This window comes from Equus quagga, chromosome 18 (assembly GCF_021613505.1).
Source record: "Equus quagga isolate Etosha38 chromosome 18, UCLA_HA_Equagga_1.0, whole genome shotgun sequence".
Taxonomy (NCBI): domain Eukaryota; kingdom Metazoa; phylum Chordata; class Mammalia; order Perissodactyla; family Equidae; genus Equus; species Equus quagga.
Genome location: NC_060284.1, coordinates 14412511 through 14433918, shown reverse-complemented (window position 1 = coordinate 14433918; position 21408 = coordinate 14412511). Strand labels below are relative to the sequence as shown.

General features: G+C 42.2%; 1 protein-coding gene across 1 annotated transcript in view; it reads right to left on the bottom strand.

Annotated features, from left to right (window-relative positions):
- AK5 (adenylate kinase 5) overlaps positions 1–21408 on the bottom strand; it is a 223464-nt gene that overhangs the window by 38841 nt on the left and 163215 nt on the right. Inside the window, exon 10 of the mRNA XM_046645725.1 lies at positions 18028–18072. Coding sequence (XP_046501681.1) covers positions 18028–18072 — 45 coding nt within the window. The remainder of the gene's footprint in view (positions 1–18027; positions 18073–21408) is intronic.

The following is a 21408-nucleotide window of genomic DNA, read 5'->3' as shown; positions in this document are numbered from 1 at the left end:
CAGCTTGTGAAGGTATCAGATATCTTTTGCAAATCAAACTATCCTATTTTTAGACAGTTCTCAGAGTTTTTCTACCTCTTGAAATATTTCTTTCTCTCTAAATGAAAACAGGCTCCAGGTTGGGTTCAGGTTTTTGTGACTGAATGATTCCTTTCGGAGAAAAGCTATTATGCCATCAGATCATGAACTGACTGTGCCCTAGGAATGGTCCTCAACCACTGTGGGTCCATGAGTCACTTTAAACGTTCTGTATCGGGGATGAACTGCATCACCATGCTGCGTCTCAGCAGGCTGTTGCTGGGAACTGACTCTCTCTGACCAGAAACAATTAAGAAAAATAGAACTTTATCCTCAAAGACAACATCTCTATTAGTTCTGAAACTCACTGCTGCTTCAGGTTATTTGGTGAATAGGATGAGATATGCCTGTGATAGAGGCAGCTGAAGGTTATGGAAGAACTTACACGGGACTAGGACCTTCTTGATGGCAGGATTGTGCCTCACAGTGCCCGGTGTATAGTAGGCACTTAATGGTTGTTAGATCAATGAAGGAATGAATGGATGGATGGTGAACGATCAGTGAGCTTCAAGGAGGTAGTCCTGTGCATGATGCTGGGAGGTAGGAGACTTTGGTTCTAGACCATTCCTACTTTAAACTAGCTGAGTGATCTTGGGAAAGTTACTTCACTCCTTGGATGCTAGCTTCCTTATCTGTAAACTGAAGAGTCTGGATTAAATGAGTGGCTTCCTGTGTTATTTTGTATCACTCTTCCTAAATAGTCCAGCTTTCCTGCCACGGTGTTCCTCCCTAAGGAAGGATTCTTCATCCCCACCTTCTTGAACTTAAGAGTTCCCAAGTGGCTTGCTTTGGCCAATGAAAGGTGGGCAGAGGTGGACGTGTATCACATTTAGGTAGAGGTTTTTATAGCCAGGACGTGGTTTTCCACCTCTCTTTTCTCTTTTCCTTGATACTGGCAATGTTTCTGATAGCAGGGCCTCAATCAGCATGGTTACCAGAGTGAAACCCAGTCAATTGTTGATGAACACGTAGCCTTAGTCCAGAAGAGAAGAAAAAGAGGAGGAGGAGAAGGAAGAAAAAAAGAAGAGACATCTTTGTTGTTCCACACCACAGAGATTTTTGGGAGGGTTTGTTTGTTACTCTAGCATAACCCGCCTTCCTCTGACTGATACTTTCCCAAACCTGACTGTGCATCAGGATCACCTGGGGACATTTAAAAAATTCCTGAACCAGTAGATCTCTGAACCTCTGGGTTGAGGCTCAGGAATTTACAGCTTTATAAAGTTCCCCAGGGAAAGTGGACAGATATGTGCAATTTACTTTGAAATGTGTAAGGAAAAAAAATGTGTTGATGAATGGATAAAGGGATGGACAGAAGGACAGATATGTGATGAAACAAGTTATAGTAAAATGTTAATGGTGAAATCTAGGTGGTGGGTATACAAGTGTTCACTGTAAAATTCTTTCAGCTTTGCTGAATGTTTGGAGTATTTTCGTGATAAAAAAAGATGATCTTTAAAGGAAACGCCCCAGGTAATTCGGATGATTAGCCCAATTTGGAACTTCTAGACGAGATAATCCAAGCAAGGCAATTTGCTGTGAATTTCCCAGTAGTCCTTGCAGCGGGTCTTTGTTGATAGTTCCTTTAATATTTATAATGTAGTGATGCTGAGACAATGGATCTATCATGACTGAATAGTTGTTATGATGGTTAGTAAAAATCCTCGTTGCCTTATCAATAGCAGGGCCACCCTCTCTCTTGCAGATGAGGGGACTTTCTGTTTTCTCAGCTAAAGCAGAGAAAACAGGAGGGGGACTGGGGCTGATTTTGTACCAATGGAGTGATTTAGAGACAATCATGTTGGAGAAGTTGCTGCAGACTGTTCAGAGAAAGGTATCTGGTTCACCCTGCTTTTGGCTCAACACTGGATCTAATAAGTATCTGTTCTATGTGTTTATCCGTAAAAATTCATTTAATCCTTAAAACAACTGTTTGAAGAACGTGTATTTGTAACCCTATTATACAGGTTAAATCTGTGCCCAGTGGTCAGTTCTACCCTGGTAACCGCTAAACTCTACAGTCTCTTGCATGGAAGACCGTTCTGGAAATCAGACAGACCTGCTGATCAGAAATGCACTGCACAGTCTTCAAACAATTGGAGTGGTCATGGAGGGCTGGCTTTCCTCGTGGCCCCATAGTGTTCCCAGGTGAAATACAGGACGTCTAATTAAATATTGCATGAGATGTGCTGACACTAAACGCTGTCAACGTTTATCCAAAATTCAAATTTAACGAGGTGTCTCGTATTTTTATTTGTTAAGTCTGGCAACCCTACCAGGCCCCACCACTGAATAGCCTAGAGATTTTAGGGGCGTGATTTCGGCTGTGTTCTGACAACTCTAACACCCTGTGATTCTGGATTCATTCAGCTATACCCACCACAGGCACAGCGAGATACATGAAAGGTCTAACTAGGACAAGACTCTGAAACTGGCTTCTGCGACTCTAGCTCTCGCGTAGACAGGAGACAAGGAAGGTTCAGGTCTTGGGTGAGAGGAAATGGCAGGCACTGCGGCAGTGACTCCTAAACACTTCCACCCAACACAGCTCACAGCAGCCTAACTCCACCTCCAAATGGGGACTGCCCCCAAGGAAACACCACTAAAAACCCTGGCCTTTCTTTCTTTCCCTAGAGGTCTCCAGGGCCTGTTCCAGACCCAGCTCACCAAGCACATTCAGTTTTTCAAACTTACAGACTAGAGCCTTCCAAAAGTTGCTTCAGTCAGGCTCTGCTTATTTGGGTCTCGGAATTCTTTGTTCTAGAGCGCTCCGCCTCTTCCAGATTCCTATGTTGTAGCCCCTTCACGCTACGATCTTAGGCATGTATTAAATGAATACAATAGGCAATTTATAAACTTAGCCCCTCTTTTCTATTTTTCCCTTTTTTTAAAGAAAATAGTTTGCTCTACTGTAAAAGAAATATACGCTCCCTATTGAAGATTTAGATGATTCAGAAAAGTAAAAAGAAGAAAAATCTCCCATAATCCCACTCCCCAAAGGTAACTACCAAAATACATTTTTTGTTGTTTCTTTGCAGCTTTTTTTCTACACGTGGTTTTCTGGTTTGGTTTTCACTGGGAATCTGTCTGCTCTGATATTTCTCCTCTTTGGACTTCTGTTTTAGGAAGCCCAAATAAGCTTGGGCTTATTCGAAAATAAGCTTGTTGGACTGGATAAATCCCAAGGTCATCTTCAGCTCTACCACTCTGTGTTTTTGTCTTTGTCAGAGAACCTGGAGAATATTTGTGCTTGCAGTCTATTTATGTCCTGTTAAAGGAAGTGAGGATATTGAAGACAGGTAGGGACGTTTGTGGTGACCGTTAGTTGGAATCCATCTGGAGTTTTGTGTTCAGTTTTGGGTCACAGCACGGAAACTGGAAGTCTTACTTGCTGTGGTGGGAATATAAAATTGGCACAACCTTTCTGAAGGGCAATTTGGTAATATAAGTCAAAAGTCTTGAAAGTTCTCAGGTCAATAGACTTATCCTAAGGAAATAAATCACTGTTTTAGTTATGCAGATATTCATTACAGCAGTTTCACTGAAAGCAAAAAATTGGGAGAAAATGCATGACAATAGGAATAAACTGAATAAGTGACAATATAGCAATATAAAGGAATAGCATGTGGTCATTAAAATGATGTATTGAAAGAAGACAGATACAAACAAATGCATACACTATGATTCCATTTATATAAAGTTCAGGAATATCTACGATATTCCTTGTGGGGCAATGAATAGAAGGAGGCACAGGGAGCCTTCCGGGCCGCTGGTTATGTTCAATTTCTTGATCTGTGTGTTGGTAAGATGGGTGGTTCCCTCTTAGTGAAAATTCATCAAGCTGAACACTTCTGATGTGACTGCTTCTCTGTTTCAGGTCAATTACAAAAAACTTTTAAAAATGACATAGTATATTTGGTTGTAGAATCTTGGAAATACACCCATGATATTTTGTTAAGTACAAAAAGTAGGTTTTAAAGTCGCATGATCCCATTTTGAGGAAAAATGTATTTTAAAAAATAAGTACATAGAAAAAACCTAAGAGGAATATAAATCAAAATCTTAATAGTATTCATCCCTAGGCTTTGGGATTTTGGATGAGATGTTGTCTTTGACAGATGTTTTCTACAAGGAAGATGTATTGTTTTTGTAAAAAGAAAAGAAATCCTTAAAAATAATTCTAGCCAATCTGTTTTAGGAGAGACTTTGACCACATCTGTCCAAAAAGACATGAGGGAGTGGGAAATGATCAAAGTAGAATTTATCCATTCATTCCGTGAGTAAATATGGAGAATCCATATGAGGGACTGTGTTTCAGGGCTGAGGACAGAAAGACGAGAAGACAGTGCCCTGCTCTCAAGGAGCAGAATAATAGAAGAAGCTGGATGTTTTTAATCAGACGAAGATGTGACTCATCGTAAAGGTATAAATCTTTCAAATACTTGAATGGCTAGCGCGGTAGAACTCGAATGGCCACAATGGTGGAGAGAAAGCTGATTTGCTCTGTTGCTCTAGAGGGCAGCACTAAAGCAGATAGTGGAAGTTTTGACAGAGAAAGTTTTGTCGGAGTCTGGGGCAGGCCTCCCTAAGGCAGTAGCTGTCCGAGAGAAGGGACCCTCTCGTCTGCAGGGGGCACCAAGCAGATGCAGCATCCTCCTCCACTAGGGCTCAAGGCTACGACAGTCTCATCTGAGTTCAATGACCCCCAGTGGGGTATGAGAGAGGAGGGGTGGCATTATTGAGGCTTCAGTGGGTGGCCCAAGAGGCATTGCTGGGCAGCTCCAGAAGAAGCATTTCAAAAGGAAGGCTGCAGCCTCTGCCCACTTGCCAGGTTGCTGTCCTGGTTTTGAGAGTGGACTATAGATCTCTGGAGGCCCAGCTTAATTCTACCTCCTTCTGCTGCCATGGATATTGGTGGTAGCACCCACTCCACAGAGAAGCATCCTCCACCGCCTGTTTTGGTGAGCTCAATCCTACCAGGGATGATTAAAAACCCAAACTTTTTTTGTTTTTTTAAAAGTCAAACCCACCTTCCTTGCTGCCAGGAGAAGGAGGCCTGCATTAGACTGTGCGGTAGAAACACAATCTCTATTTTCTCATTCCTTCTAAAAAATAAAATCTCATGATTTTTAAATGGGCACTCAGCTTCTTGAAATATAGACTACATTTATCAGTATCACTTTCAGGTAAAAGGGTCTTTGTGACCAAGGGATAAAAGAAGAAATGGTGAATACAATTTCCAGGAATTGTCCTTAAAGGGGAGAAGCATGTTCTTCTCCCCCATTTCCTCTTTCCTGTTTAACAGACTTAGGACATAAAGGCTGGAGCATGAACAGCCATTTTAGGACATGAGGTGACTCTGGAGAAGCCATATAGAAGAGTAACAAAATATAAGGAACCTGAGTCTTTGAGACCATAGCATGTCATACCACTCCTATGACTGCTTGCATCCAGAATTTTACAAGAAAGAGAAATTTGTACCTTGTTTAGCCACTGTTATTATTTTTAAAAACTTGCAGCTAAAAATAATCCACACCGATTCAGATTCCAAATAGGGCTAATTGTTATTAGTTATTCCATTATTCATAAGTTAGTGAATGCCCTGTCACTTAAAGTATTGAAATTAAGGCTGGATGATTATTTTTCAGTGATGCTCAAGATTTATTTCCTAAATTGGTTGGGGAATTAAGCTAGAGTGACCCTTCTCTGAGCTCTGTGCTTCTCCTGCCAGACAGGAGTGAGTAAGTGAGCAGAGTCTCTCATTTTACACCTTCCGGTGATGTTGTGCGGTGGCGGGGTTAACATTTCCATTCACGCTTCTTCCTCCTCTGGAAAGGACTTGAAAACAAGGCCTCTAATCAATTATTTTCGTTTGGTCTGAGATACTTCAGGTGCAAACCTTTTCTAAGATTCCTTCTTCTCACCTGTTTTCCCTGAGAGCATTTAAAAAACCTCCTGGTTTTTCCCTCCTGGTGCTCCCTTGCCTGTTCACCAGCCCTGGACTGGTCCTTGGTCAACATCAGTTTCATCACATTGTTCCTCTGCGTCCAGGGCTTCCATGATTTGGCCCATCTCCTTCCTGTTCCTGGGCCATGCGGGCCATATTCCTACTACATAATTCGTTCCCGACTTACAATCTCCCTTGGTGGGATGCCTCCCTCCTCAGCCCTCTCTCAAACTTAGGGGGTCTCATCCATTCTCTGAGGTCGTCCTGGGTTCTCGGCTCCTCGAGGAAGGGGCTCCCAACCATTCAGCCGCGTGCTTTCTTTGTCCTCTCATCCTTGCTAACACTCACTGAAGAGCTCCTTTGTCAGTTAATTTTACACTGTCCTATATTGGTTCTAAAGTTTTCAGAAGCATCAATTCTGCTTCATCAAATATATTATAAATAAGCTCCTTGAGGGGTGGGGACACTAAAAAAATTTTAAAAATTTCTCCCCTGTACTTGTTGCAGGAATGATGTCTAATTCAGCCTTTTCTTGCTCCTCTATCTTTAATGACAGTTTAACGACATGTCAGCTCCAGCCATACTCCCTTCTTTGAAGGATGGTAACAGTTGGAATCGGTACCATGAATGCAATGATGTGCTAGCTATTTGTTTTGTATTTTGCTTCCTGATGTCTATTCCAGCTACATAGTGGTGGACCGGAACTTGATTCTAATACAGAAGCCATATGCTACCGCACTCAGGAAGTTTACCAAAAGCCACAATTTTTTTGTGTTTGTTTTTGGTGGGAAGAGGCCAAGATGACTTTATAAAGACTCCACTGCTTGTTCAGATCCTATCCAGAGGAAGAGTCTCTTAGTGTAACTTTATCTGAGCTGTCATCATCTTCTATCCCATTTCAATTTGTTCATTCATTCATTCATTCTAAAGACATATACTGAATGCCTACTAAGTGCCAGGCATGCTGATAGGTGCTGCCAAAACAGGAAGCAAAGGGGAAAAAAAACCCAAAAACCGGCATGGTCTCTGTCATCTAGGAGAGTAAGTAAAAGTCATTTTCCAATCAATGGCCATCATTGCCTTCACGCAAGTGGTCAGTGGAAGGGGTTTCCAGGGGCAGACTCCACGGGACTGCTGGCTGGGCTCAGCCAGGTTTCTCACTGCGTAACTTTCTCTTCCTTTCTCAACAACAGAGGTTGGAACAAGGGGCAGTGTCAACCTTGCCTCAACAGCCCCACCCAGACCGAGCTGAGGACTTTTCAGAAAAACAAGACTGTGCTCTGCATGCTGCTCTGCTCACACCAGCTTTCCTTGCTTTTACTACAAGAGTTAGTCCAAGCCAGGAAATACGCAAATAGACCAAACAGGTTCCTTCCTCTTTAAACTGGTCATTTGCTGATGTGGATGGGCAGTGTGTGGCACTAACTCAGTGATTCACTTTCTAGTAGAAGGCATTTCTCAGAGCACAGTAGAACCATGAGGAGCGCTGCCTTCAGGGTCAGCGCCCCAGACAATATGAGGATGAAATACCAGCTGGGTCACAGGACCATGTCATGTTAAACAAGCTGCACTCAGTCATAAGAGGAGAGAATCTTTCATGGCCTTGACCACCTGCTGGTTGGTTTAAATGTGTTTCACTTATAGCTAAAAAGATGCTGTGAGACTCTTGGTTCTGGAGCCTGGAGCAAAATGAGTCGGAAATACCTTGGGAATGTTACATTTAGGAAGGCCAAAATAGTCATTGTCCCCTTAATCACTGCCGTCTTAGTCTGCTTCATTCCTCAAGGCTAACTATGGCCTCCTAGAGTAAAATCCATGTGGTATTGTTGTAAACAATGGCAAGAATGTGTCCACGGAGGAGATGGCAGCCTATTGTCAGGTTTAAGCCCCAAACCTAAGGAGACACTTCCTCACTTCCACTCGCCCTGATCCCAGGCAACCACAGCTGCTCAACGGAAACAACACTTACCAGCTCAGTCCCTTAGGGAGGGTTAATTTTAACAAATGGCACCGGAAACAGATACAGGAACTTATCCAACTTCCTGACCTCAGTTATGGCTTCCCCATCTGGTAGGCAACCTTTCCTTGTTCCAATTCACTTCTGATCCCATTCTCCTCTCCTCTTAGGATCCTCTCTTTCTTATCGGTTGTCCTCCCTCACTCAGCGTCTAACAGTCTAACAGTCATAATGAGAGCTAATGCTTGTTGACTACTTACTAAGAGCACTGTGACATGTGTTAACTAATTTCATCCTCCCGTCAACCTTAAGACCCAGCTACGATCACTGCTTCCACATTACTGGTGAGGAATCCGAGAAAGAGTGGGTTTAAGGATGTTGTCCAAGGTCACATAGCCAGGACGCAGGGGAGCTGGGATTCGAACTTAAGTAGCTCGTGCTCTTAATTAGACTCTGTACTGCCTCGCTCTTTATACAAATGTGCTCGACTCTCATATTTTAAAAATATTCCGCTACTGACCTTCCTTTCCCTTTAGATACTGCTCTAAGTCTTTCCTTTCTCTCAGAGTCAAGTTTCTTGAAAGTGTAGTCTAGACACATCCTCATTTCCTTATCTCCCCATCACCCATGAACCCACTGGCTTTATTCCTTTCTGTCCCACTGGAGCTGCTCTCAACAAAGTCACCAACAACTCTTCGTTTGCCAGTCCAACAGACAACTTTCATTATGTTTTATTTAAACTTTCCCAGATGGAAACTCTCTCCTCCCTTGCCTTCTCTGACACCATTTGCTCTTGCTATTCTGCTTTCCTCTCTGTTCTCTCCTCTTTTGGCTCTGGCATGGGTATTTCTTAGACTCCAGGTCTCAGCTTTCCCCTGGCTTCACTCTGCCTAAGCTCACTGGGTGATCCTTCGCACATACATGATTTCACTTACCAGTGATATCCTGGTGAATTCCACATCCATACCTACAGCCAGAACTTGTATTTTGGGTACCAGATCTCGAAAACCTCTTGTTTAATGGATATTACCTCATGGATGTCCCATAAGCATCTCAATCTTAAAATGTTTAAAACTGAACTCTTCATTGCTCCCTCAAAACCTGTTTCTTTGCCACATCCCTTATCAACTTGAGTGGCACTTCTGGTCATCTGAATCAGCCACTTCTGAGTCATGCTAATTCTTCTCAGTCACCTGTACATAGAAGGGATCTTTATGTCCTGTTGATTCTACTTCCTAAAATCTCTTGGATCTACTTCTTCTTTTCCACTTCAACAGCCTCCTTGTTCCTCATCTGTATGACCATCCAGACGACCTCCCAGCTGGCCTCTCTGCTGCAACCTCAGCTCTCTCTCACTGCTGACAGAGTGCTCTTTCTGAAATCCCATCTGATGACACGTGGCTGAGTGAGAGCCCTGACAGGTCCCAGCTGCTACAGGATGAAGTTCGTATTTCTTAGCCTGGCATGCTCAGCCTTTCATGCCCCAGACTCTGCCTCCGTCTCCAGCTCTGCCTCTCACCGCTTCCCATGCCCTCACCTCCGAGGCTATCTCTTTCATACTTGTTCCCTCTCCTTGCCATGGGCCCACTCCACCTTTCATCCCACTTAGTACTTGGCCAATTCCTTTTCTTCCTCGGGACTCAGCTCTGACTTCCCCTTCCTGCTCTGGCACAGCCACTTCAGTCTTTTTCTCCATCACCTCTGCCTCTGCCATGGCACGTACCAACATGAGCACCTTGAGATTAGGGAGCCTCGTCCTTCATCTTTTCATGCTTAGGCCTATCACTTTGCCGATAGATAGGAGACACTCAATAAATGTGTCAAATGAATTAATGAAAACCACCCAAAGGAATATATACCTAATGGAAGCATTTAATATAGCAGTGAGAGAAATATTTATCATAGGGGAGTTAAGCAGCCCCCTGAAGTCTGTATATCCCCTGGCCTAGGCTACTTTTTCCTCCACCTCCATACTCAGTCATTGTTGGAGATCAATATGTAGTCAAGGTACTCCAGCCAACCCACAGAGAAAATCTCAGAAGCACCAGCATCACATTCTCAAATTCTTGCTCATTGTTGCTCTTGGCCGTCTGAAACGCTTTGGGGAATGCTCACAAAAAAGGTACCCATGATATGTCTTAGTAAAAGATGTAGTTTACATTCTGAAATCAATGTGCTTTGTGTGTGTGGGGGGGCAGGGTGTTCAGTCATGGCTCAGATACTTTTATGAATTCAAACTGTTTCTTGTTTTGAAGTTAATATGGAATTTCACATAATTGGGAGAAACATGGTTGGGGCACTCAGGGATCTGTTTCATCGATATTCATTTGATGTCTTATTATTTTGTCTTTGTTTTCAGACATCAATAGCTGGATACACAGGAACAAAGTAAAATAGAAAACCAAGGCATCCACTCAAATAATTATGGCAAACTCTCCCCTCATGCGCTGTACTCCCACAGCCTCACCCACATTCGGACCTCCTTCTTATGTGTCTACAGACCCTTTTACAGCACAGGCTTTGAAGTCTGAGAAACTTGGGTCTGAGTCCCAACTCTGTCACTTACTAACTGTGTAACCTTGGGAAAGTTACTTAATATTTCTGAGCCTCCATTTCTTTGTCTGTCAAGTGGGGAAGAATATGAGTACTGATGATCGGTGTGAGAATTAAATAAGATAATATGTATAAAGGCAGCACAGTGTCTGGAAGGTAGTAAGTCACCAGTATACACACATTAATTTTAATATTGCTATTAGGTAATTAAATATTTTTGGGGTGGAGGATGGGGACTTTGACTTATTCAATTGCCTTCGCTTTCTTGGGGCTATGTCTCTGTTGTACATGCTTCCTATTTAAGAGAAGAATTAGCAACATGACGCATTGGCTGTTCAAATTTGGGTTGGACAGAAAACAAATGTTATTTTGCCATTTTAAAAGTAATTCCGAGAGGCTAAAGGATTGGCCCAAGCTTGCATACAAACACAAGAGCTTGGGTTCTCTCATTTCCAGTGCTGGGTCCTTCTACAATCGTAGCATCAGCCACTGTCCACTGATCATTCTTAGTGGGTCTTGGAACAAGCAAAAGAGGCCTTCAGTGAGTCAGGCCTGGAGAGGCGGCCTTGACTGAGGGAACAGGATGAGTCCCTAAAACTTTACCTGGTGACTCAGTTGATGAGTTAATGAAGCTTCCAGAAACATCTCAACAAATGGGGAGGGAGACAATGCGTGTGAAGGTCTGAGGTCTCCATTCACTATGCCTCATAAAACTCATTCGCTTGTGCTTTTTTATTCTTAGCGGTAATTTGCCCTTCTGGATGACTCCTAATTAACTCAGCAACATTCCCTTTCCCTTAGAAAATAATTTAAGAAACACAGAAAAAATAAAAACCCACTTCTGCCATGTCATGCAGTGTTCCAAGGGCTGTTTAATGTCTTTCTGAATCTCACAGTTCTTTAAGCACAGTAAGTCCTCGATAAAGGTTTATTAATTTGGTCTGATTAAATAAAGAAAGTGTTTTGTTCTAGTTCAACATAACTTAGAGCCTTTTTGCAGTGAAAAGCTTTATGTAATTAAGCAGGTTCATTGTCAGCACCCAACACCTGCATTTCTCTAACAGTTGGAAGACACCCCATCGACATTTGGGGCTATCTTGGAAAGTGGCCCAAAGTCTCTCTTCCTTTACGCTCTCATCCTGAATGGTCTGGACTTTGGAAATACAGGTGTCTGGCCACGAGAGTGCCAAAGGGGCCCTTGGTAACTGCAACCCTTCAGGGGAGAAAGAGCTGTGGCAATCGTGTGTCTGTGCCTGGAGCAGGGATGGTGTTTCACAGTTGGGCAGACCTCAGGCCTGGGAGTCACGTGGAAACTTACTTCTCTATGTGAACCCAGCCTGTGTCTTGAGCTGCCTGTTTTGACTTCACAGTGGAAACTCAATCCAGCCTAGTCTGGGTTTTCTTAGTCCAATCCAATGATTCCTGATAACCTCGATAGTCCAGTTCTGCTATAGACTGAATATCTCTGCCCCCCTAAAATTCATATTGGATCCTAACACCAACGTGATGGTATAGGAGGTGGGGCCTTTGGGAGGTGATTAGGTCCTGAAGGTGGAGCTCTCATGAATGAGATTAATGAGTGCCCTTATAAAAGAGACCCCAGAGAGCTCCCTTGCCCTTCCACCATGTGAGGATACAGTGAAAACACGGCTGTCTGTGAAACAGGAAGAGGGCCCTCACCAGTCACTGAATCTGCTGGTGCCTAGATCTTGGCCTTCCCAGCCTCCAGAACTGTGAGAAACAAATTTCTGTTGTTTATAAGCCACCTGGTCTATGGCATTCTGTTATAACAGCCAGACTGGACTTAGACAAGTTCAAAGTTCGGTCTCTTTTCCCATCTCGAGGGTGTTCTTCACCCTTCCTCAGGTCCTGCTTCTTCCTGCTGTTGATCTCCTGAGGTGTACCCCCTCCACCTTCCACCCAGCCCCTGCTCTGGAGCCTCCTGCTGGGCGTCCTTGTGCGTTCCTCTTTGCCTGACCTGACAAGCGCCTAGATTTTCCTTTCCCTGCACCGCTGGGTACAGAGAAGCATTCAGAACACTTCCAGGCCCACAGAAGGCAGAGAAACAGGGATTTCAGTAGATACAGCCTTTCTCCCTGATCCCTTCCTCACATTCTCGAGGTCCTTTGCTTTTGAAAGGACAAGTGAAAACAAGGCCCAAGGGACTTTTTTCCTCCAAGACCTCCCAAATGCTAACTCTGACGTTTCACATAGCTGGTCGACAACCCCTCTCACTCCAGTTAACCCTAGGATGAGGGTTCCCAAAGTGTTGTCTACACACCACGGGGGTCCCCTATTTTCATGACAGCACTAAGACCTTATTTGCTTTTCACTGATGGTGCAGAAGCAATGCTTGTAAAACGGTGGTACGAATCCAATTCTACTAGTCATTATTCTCCACCACCATGAACTCGCAGTAAAAGGAAAAAGCAGAAAAATGCCAGTTTTCTTACGAATGTCCTTGATGAAGCAGTAAAAAAGGTTAATTTAATTTTGACCTTGAGTATACGTCATTGTAACACTTTGTCTGACAAAATGGGAAGTACTCATAAGGCACTCCAGCACGCCCGAGCGTAATGGTTTTCTCCAGGAAAAGCAGTTGTGGTTGGTTGAGTTGCTTAACTACTTGCTTTCTTAGTTAAATACCATTTTTACCTTTTGAAAGACCAACTAACAGATAAACTATGGTTTTTCAGACTGGAGTACTAGGCAGACATTTTCTTGAAAAGAAATAAAGGAGGCATGTCACTTCAAGGAAAACAGCTGGCAGCATTTGTTGCCAGTGATAAAATCCAAGCTTTCAAGCCCCAGGGCCATCACTTATTAGCAAATTATTTAACTCCCTAATGTCTTAGTGAAAAGTCAGGATGGCGATAACACTTACTTCATAGGGATACAAGCATTAAATAAGATAACATTATAAAACATTTTATACAGGGCCCAGTGTGTGTTAAGAATTCAGTAAATGTTAGCTTCTATTTTAGCTACGTCAAATTAAAGCAATCAGATTTGTGTTTCTTTTTATTTTTTTGCTGAGGAAGATTTGCCTTGAACTAACATCTGTGCCAATCTTCCTCTAGTTTGCATGTGGATCATTGCCACAGCATGGCTGATGACGAGTGGTGTAGGCCCTGGGCCCAGGAACCAAACCTGGGCCGCTGAAATGGAGCATGCCAAACTTAACCACTAGACCACAGGGCCAGCCCCTGTTTTTCATTTTTAATTTAACCAAATATGTGAGTCAATTCCACCAAAAATGTTCAATCAGATCCCCAAGTAGCTACCCTGTAAAAATTAAATTAATTCATAGTTCTTTAACAATAGGCAACAATGAAATGACAATAGAGTTCTAATGAAATAATGGAAGGCATTGAAAGATTGAATTTTAAGGAAAAATTCTCATTTTCCAGTTTTCCTCCAGGAAATAATAGGACTAGTCATGCAGTGGTTAAAAATGCACAGAATAACACAGAATATTGTCAAAGTGCCTCCCAAAACTTACTACTTAAGAGCAGTTTATCAGCACTAAGGCCACAGTACGCGAGGCCATCTGTGTCCCTGACACACTGAGAGTTACGGCCATTGAATGATGTCTTGATCATTATGCCATTAGCATCACACCTCACGTGGAAAGTCAGACGATTTTGCGAGCGGAAGCTCTTCTACGAGGCTTCAGAAAGGGGTTAATGGGAATTCAGCGTGTGTCACATTGTGGGCCGGGGCAGGCTATGAAAAGCAGATAGGGGAAAAAGAAGACAAAATGGATTGGATAATAGCAAGATAACGATCAAGAGATTTTTAAAAAAAGGAAAAAGGAAAGAAATGTACCAGAAAAGGTTGTGAGAAACTGTAGGAGGCTGTTAGTGGGAGATAATGAGGCTCTTTAGAGGATATTTTTACATTTTTCCAAATAATTTTCCGTTTTCTGCAATGACTGAGTCCCAGTCTTGTACATCAGCACAGTTCCATATCTTGTGTGTGAACAACCAAAGTCCCCAGAACCCCCTTCAATCCTTTGAGCACCAGGCCCTCTCCTGGGAGATCCCGCACCTGTCCTTTGGAAGGCATTTCTCTACAAAGAGCGACTGGGCTGCTTCCTTTATGAACAAAGGGGTAGTAGTCACACAACATTCAAAGGGCCATCGAGGTCCATCTTTGCCACCCTTCCCTTTGGCCCAGTCGGTACACGTCCCTGAACACTTTTTTCCACTCAGATGACTGTCAGTGCTATTACCTGCCTCCACTTATAACTGTTTTGCAAATGAGCACAAAGAGCACCAGCTTAGGGGGGAAAGTTGGTGTTGCTTGTTCTCAGAGAGAGGGTAGCAGCTACATGGCATAAGGAGCATCTGATTAGGCTCATAATCAACCTGAAAACCGTCTTGCCAGAGACAGCTACAGCAGCAGCAACCTGCCTGCCAGTTCCAGGCCAGGAATTTCAATTGCTATTTTGGTTGTTATGGAAACTGACCACACTGCTTCCTAAAGAATTCATTATTCCAACAAATATTTGTTGTTCGAGTCATTTTGGGGCAGCTAAATGAGTGATGCAGACATGAGGGATGGAGAGGACCGAGGAGGAAGGCTGACGATTAGAGAAGACTTTCCAGGGAGCTAGAACTTACACCTGATCGTGGGGCACGATTAGCCAGGGGAGAAGTGAAGGACTGGTAAAAGCGAGGACAGTTCAAGAGATAATAATGATGCAGGAAGGGCTGGAGCCAGAGACTCACATGGGTGGACAGTGGGAAACGGGGAAGACACATTGAGACCAGGAGTAGGGAGCTTTGAAGGACAGTGTAAGGCATTTGGACCTTTCTGTGGACTGAAGCGAACTCATGGATACTTTGAGACAGAGGAAGAGTGCTTTAGGAATATTAATTTTGTCTTAGGACTAACAGTGAGGATGTCAACCAAACTCTGCTAAGACTCAGCTCCACTGTGGTTCTGGTAGATGCCGAGACAATAATTTGAAAAGTGAAAAATTTAGCTATTTCTCATAGAGACAAAACCACACTTGTTTCACTGAAATCAACTGACTCCTGTTTATTAAAACTCATCAAAACTGCTATGAGTGTGTCAATGCACCCCAAGTATTTTTACAAGCTCAAATTAACCTCAAAAAATATAGCCCCATCAAAACCACTCTGCCGTCTGTCAAGAAAGTGCTTCGAACTAACGCCTTAATTTTCAAGCAGAGTCCAGTAAATACTCTAGAAGAAGAACAGTTATTTTTCCTCATATTGCAGTGGCTTTGTACCTTCTATTGCCCACACAGGAGGCTGAAATCTTTTTTACTAGAACAGTGACTGACCGATAAGCTGAAACTCAGGAGAGTACGCTTGGATATAAGAAAAACCTTTTGCTCAGAGCAGCAGTTGCCAGAGGGTGGTCTGTGGATCCTTGGTGGTCTCAAGCTTTGTCTGAGACCAAAGATTTTATATTATGTATTTGACTGTCTGAAGGACACAGGACTTAAGAACAGGTGAGCCAAAATCATTAGTTATGTCTAGACAGACAGAAGTGATATTTGAAAGTACATCTCAAAATTCAACTGTGAGTGCTAAACAATGGGTAAATTGGAAATAATATTCTTGCTCGAGAAATAACAACCACCACAAAGCATGCTGTACTATTTTTAGAAGCTTTTTTTTGACCACAATATTAAAAACACAGATTTCTATGCAACAATAAAGGCTCATTCTTTGGATTCCTGAACATCAAGTTTCAAGAGTCTCTCCCCTTCCTAATTTGGCCCCTAAGATACAAGCTGAACAGCAAGTGTAGTTGATGGTGTACAGCCTGGATGCCAAGAAAACTGATTAAAGTTTATATGGAAAGGGGAATTTTCTTTGAAATTATGATGGTGAGTTTCTCTTCAGTAAGGAGTAGAAATAACATACTTTTACTTTCTGGAAAGATTAAAATAGATGTGGCAACAGTCCATCCAGCTCCCAAGACTAAGGTCAGCTAGAGGGACGCAGGTCAGAAATAGAACTCAGGTTGGGCTCAAGAATTCTCACGGCTTCAGACATGCTGTTCTCTTTGGCTGTAATTCTTCCTCCTCTCACGTCTCACTGATCCCTTCAATCGCCACGTCTCTTCCATTAGTTCCCTGTTTAAATGTTACTTCCACAGGAAAGCCTTCCCTGATCACCTTGGTGAAAGTAATCCCCCACTTCTACCCCAAACACTCCATCCAGGTTCTTCCCTGTTTCAGCTCCTTGTTTTCTTCCTAGTTTTGGGATAATAATTCGATTAGTTCTTCTTTCCCTCTAAGATGGAAGCTCTGTGACCCTTGTTCATTGCCCAGCACGGGTCTAATACTCAGTAAGTATTTGGTGGATGAGTGAATGTGGGAGACAGTCCAGGGTAATGACCCACAGGACAGAGTGGTTGAGCGAGGAGGACCCTGGAATGGGGCACTACAGCCCTGGTCTCCTCTCTGCCACCAGTCGGTTGAATGACCTTGATCAAACTCCTTAAATTCTCTGGGACTCATCTGACAATGAGGAAGACTAATCGAGAGATTTCCAAGGAAGCATCCTGCCTTTAGGGTGCAAGATTCTAAGTTTACTCAATATATTTCTAGGGTGCTGATAACCATTCTTTTTCCCACTCATTGAGGAGGTGTGGACCTTTTCATTACTTCTGAATAGAAATAGATATTTTCTGAAAAATGCAAAGGTAGATGTATTAACTTTTTTATAGACTTGAAGAATTAGAGGGAAAAGTACTAAGTTTCACGAAGTGATCTGACAATGTCTTGTGTTATTCTGTGCAATTTTAACTGCTGTGCAACTTGTCCCATTGATTTCCATGAGGAAAACTGGAAATCCAGCTCTCAAGCTCACTAGCTCTGTGACCTTGGACAAGTTCCTCAACCTCTCTGAGTCTGTTTTCTTGTCCCTATAAGTAATAACGATAGACCACCAACCTATAGGATTGTGGAAGGTTTAAATGAGGTAACCCGGAACACAGTAGACACTCAGAAAATGCTGGTGAACCCCAAATGAGTTTTATCCCACAGTTAATTTACTAATGAGTTTCACAGTACTAGGACACAGAACAAGTGAGATTATTTTTACTGTCAGCTGTATGGAATGCAGGAGATGGTTACTGAGGTATATTTGAATTTGTGGTCACTGGTGTATTTAAGGAGGAGACAGTCATTGTTCAAACAGAAAAGATGTTAACATACGGCATCCCCTTACCCATGGGATTATAATAATGTATTTTATTACAGTAGAGCTACACTCAGGAGTTTGACATTCCTTAGAGTCCTACTTTGTCTATGCTGAAAAGATGCAAAGCCAAAAGCAACACAAAACTGTATAAATGAAAGCAACAATCTGGAAGCATTGGGGGTGTTTTCTTAACCAAAAAAAAACCAGTTAAGACTTCAAAACAGGATGAGAAATGAATAGTCTTTTTTCCCACCAAGTTGTTATTATTAGCAATTGCATTAGAAAATTTGAGGGCTGCTACTCACCAATCAGGAAAATAATTTTACACTTCCTCAAATCTTCCATGAAACCTTTAAAGTAAGAATAATTTAAGTTATTGGCAAGAAATATTGTATCGAAACTGCGGTTTTACTCATGCAATGTAAAAACCAAAATCTTGTAGTTTTCTTTGATAAGAAGCTTGAAGTTGAGTAAATGTATTACTAGGCCATAATTAATAGGCCCCGATGACCATTTCAGCCTATTCCCCAACCCAGGTAATACATTTTCATTTTAACACAGACTACTGATGAGCCATTAAATAGCATGAGTCACAAGGAAAGATAACATTTAAAATTATTTAAAAATTTTCCTAAGTGATTCACTTTTGTGTTATTTCACATTTTTTAACATGTGCTAATCTCTCTTTTAATAAAGAGGGGTCAAAGCACAAGTGGGGAGTCTGCAAGACAATATTTTAAAAATAGTTCCTATTTACAAAAAATAATGCTATTTTCCATTTAAGGTAGGGATATAAAATTTCCTTTTAAAATAAATGTATTTAAATAATAACAGTGAGTCAATTTAGAAAGAAATATTAAGTAAATAACACATAGTATAGGTAGTATAGAGACAAAGCAAAAATCACTAACGTGGCGAATGAGGACTGAGTTTTTGGAACCACTACTATAAGGCAAAGGATTGATTAGAAGTTTTTGGCAATGTGAGAAGTCCTCCAGAGTTTGAGGAGTCCTAACAGATTTCCAATGATGACGTGAGGGATAGGTAGACAACAGCTCCATTTTTGGTCTTGTTGTGTTCTGACTTGACCCAGGCAAGTGACTTCCTCCCCTTGGACCTCAGTTTCATCATCTGTAAAATAAAGGTGTTGGACCCAAGGATCTCTAATGTCTCTTTTGGTTCAAATACTTAACGATTCAATGGCTCCCATAAACAAATGGGCCACATGAAGAAGTGGCTCCCTTTGTCCGTTGGCCAAAATTATGATGCTATTATTGTCTTATGTTTAAGATAGCTTCCTAAAGTAAACCAAAATTCTAAGAGACCTTGGGTGAGAGTGAGGTCATCTAAAGAGTTGACCACAGCCAAAAACTTGAATTGGGTATGGCTCTGTGAGCTCAGGGTCTCTGGGCTCAGAAAATACCAATGGTGACTGCTTGAATCTGGATGCAGGGGATCCTCAAACTAAAAAAAAAAAAAATTGAGAGTGAGGACCTTAGGATGGAGGAAACAGCAGTCCCACCCAAAACTGTTTCAGAGAGGAGCAGATACAAGTAACTCACCCTTGCTTTATGGCCATAGGCTTTATTTATGAAGATTAGACTTTATGTGTGTTCAAGAGTTGAACCTGCTATCACAACATGAGAGTTAGCAGGCTGCTTACTCAACTATGCCAGGGCAGACTCAGGCTTCTGCCCTGGAGGCAGAGTTTTCGGGCAGGTCAAGAGCACAGCTGTGATGCTGTGAAATTCAGAGTGGGAGTCTGTAGAAACCACTTGGGGAGCGACTGCTCCAGCCTAGAGGCCGTTCTGAGACAATGAGGATGGAGTAAAGCTTAAGAAGCAGGCCCCACGAGGGTCAGAGAATCTTAGCACGTTTGAGTCCATCCTTGGACTCGATGCTAACTTCTGAGCAGCTTAGTCTAACACCCACAGGGGTGGCAGGCTGGTTCCACAAAGAACTTCCAGAAAGATTTCTTTGATGTGCTTACGCAAAGGCCAGGCAAAGATTCTAAATCAGTGAGGTGGGTGGGTGTGGAGTGTTGTGGACTATGGCTGACAGGAGTTATCATTCAAAGTCACGTTTTTAGAGCACCATGCTGGACAAACAAAATCCATCTGAGCCTGGATGCTCCCCTCAGCTGCAGAGACATGATTGCAGATAGAGTAACTGAAGACAATTTTGAATACTTTATTATTCTCATTAACCTGTATGCTAAGGGAGATACTTTTCAAAATGCAAGATACACTGAACAGAGAGTAATATATTACGATGTAGGATATTGCGGCTTTTCATTTCATGGAAAATTTGGATGAAATTTTAAAGTAAAGACACTAGAGTTCAAAGAAATTTGTGTTTCTTGTTGGAAGTTTGGGCTCCTGGGGCAGGCACTCTAGGTCCCAGGTGGCCGAGGTTCCTGGAGTGGCCTTCTCAGTGGGGAGATCCCGGGAGCGAGGGGCAGCACTGGATGCACCCTGAGTCCTAGCCTGGTTCTAGAAGTGGCTGCCTTTGCTCATCCCATGGGTGTGATCTGACTAAAACGATGGCTGGAATGTGATTACTTGGAGAGGTATTAGAAGGTTTTTATTTTCCATTTGGTGACAAAATTGCAATTTTTACACTTAAAATGAACTCATAGGACTCTGATTTATACTTCATATTTTATGTAGATGATAAGTACTTCTGAAAGTTAGAGCATTCTTCTGACAGTCACACAACTTACTTTTTAGTGGAATTGGGGTGGTTCATTTTTATCCACAATGCTACATTTTTGCAGGAATCCACTATCAGCTGGGGGAAAGACCTGCTTTAACCAGACAAGGAGAGAAAATGGGACACGAAGAATTGGGTTGGGGATACAAGGGGAAGGAGACAGGGGAGAAAGAGCTGGAAGCAGAAGAAAGAATTTGGGGTCTTTGGAACCATTTAGTTTTCACACTGAAGGATGACTTTTTTGTTCCTTTTAATCAAGGAGATGCTCCAGTCTCTTTACAGAGCAGCCCATGGAGACGGGAAAAATCCTCTGTTATCTGGAGCTTTCTATTAAAGGCAGATACATTGGTGCCCTTAACGTGTGGGACCAGATGGTCATCTCACATTCTCCAGACTTCCAGTTTATTTTTATGAAGCTGAGCAACTTTTAATCTATTTGCAATCTAGGAAAGTGGCTGTGGCTATTATAATTATTATTTTTTGGTATAGTTGTATCCTATTCCAGTTTTAAAAAATAGTTATTTTTTAAATTAATAATGGTACATTAGTACAATGTAGTCATTACAAATTAAGGCTATAGAGAGTTTTTAACGACATAGGAACATACTTATGATATTCACAAAAAAATTGGAGACTATATTTGTATATACACATGTATTCTCAACTATGTATAAATAGGTATCTAGACAATGCACTGGAATAAAATATACCAGAATGTTAGCCATGATTATTTAGAGGTCGTAAGCTTTTGGATGGCTCTTATTGTCTACCTTAAAAAAATTTCCATGATGAATATATGTAAATTTTATAACCAGGAAAAAAGAAAACTTTATTAGTCAGTCGATCAATCCTTATCCATTTGGGACAGAGTTGATTATTTGCTCCTGGCTCTTGCTTATGCGCCTTTCCCCATGAATCATAATGATGTCATTTGGTGACTGAGATTTTCATATACTGCTATTGCCATTACCATC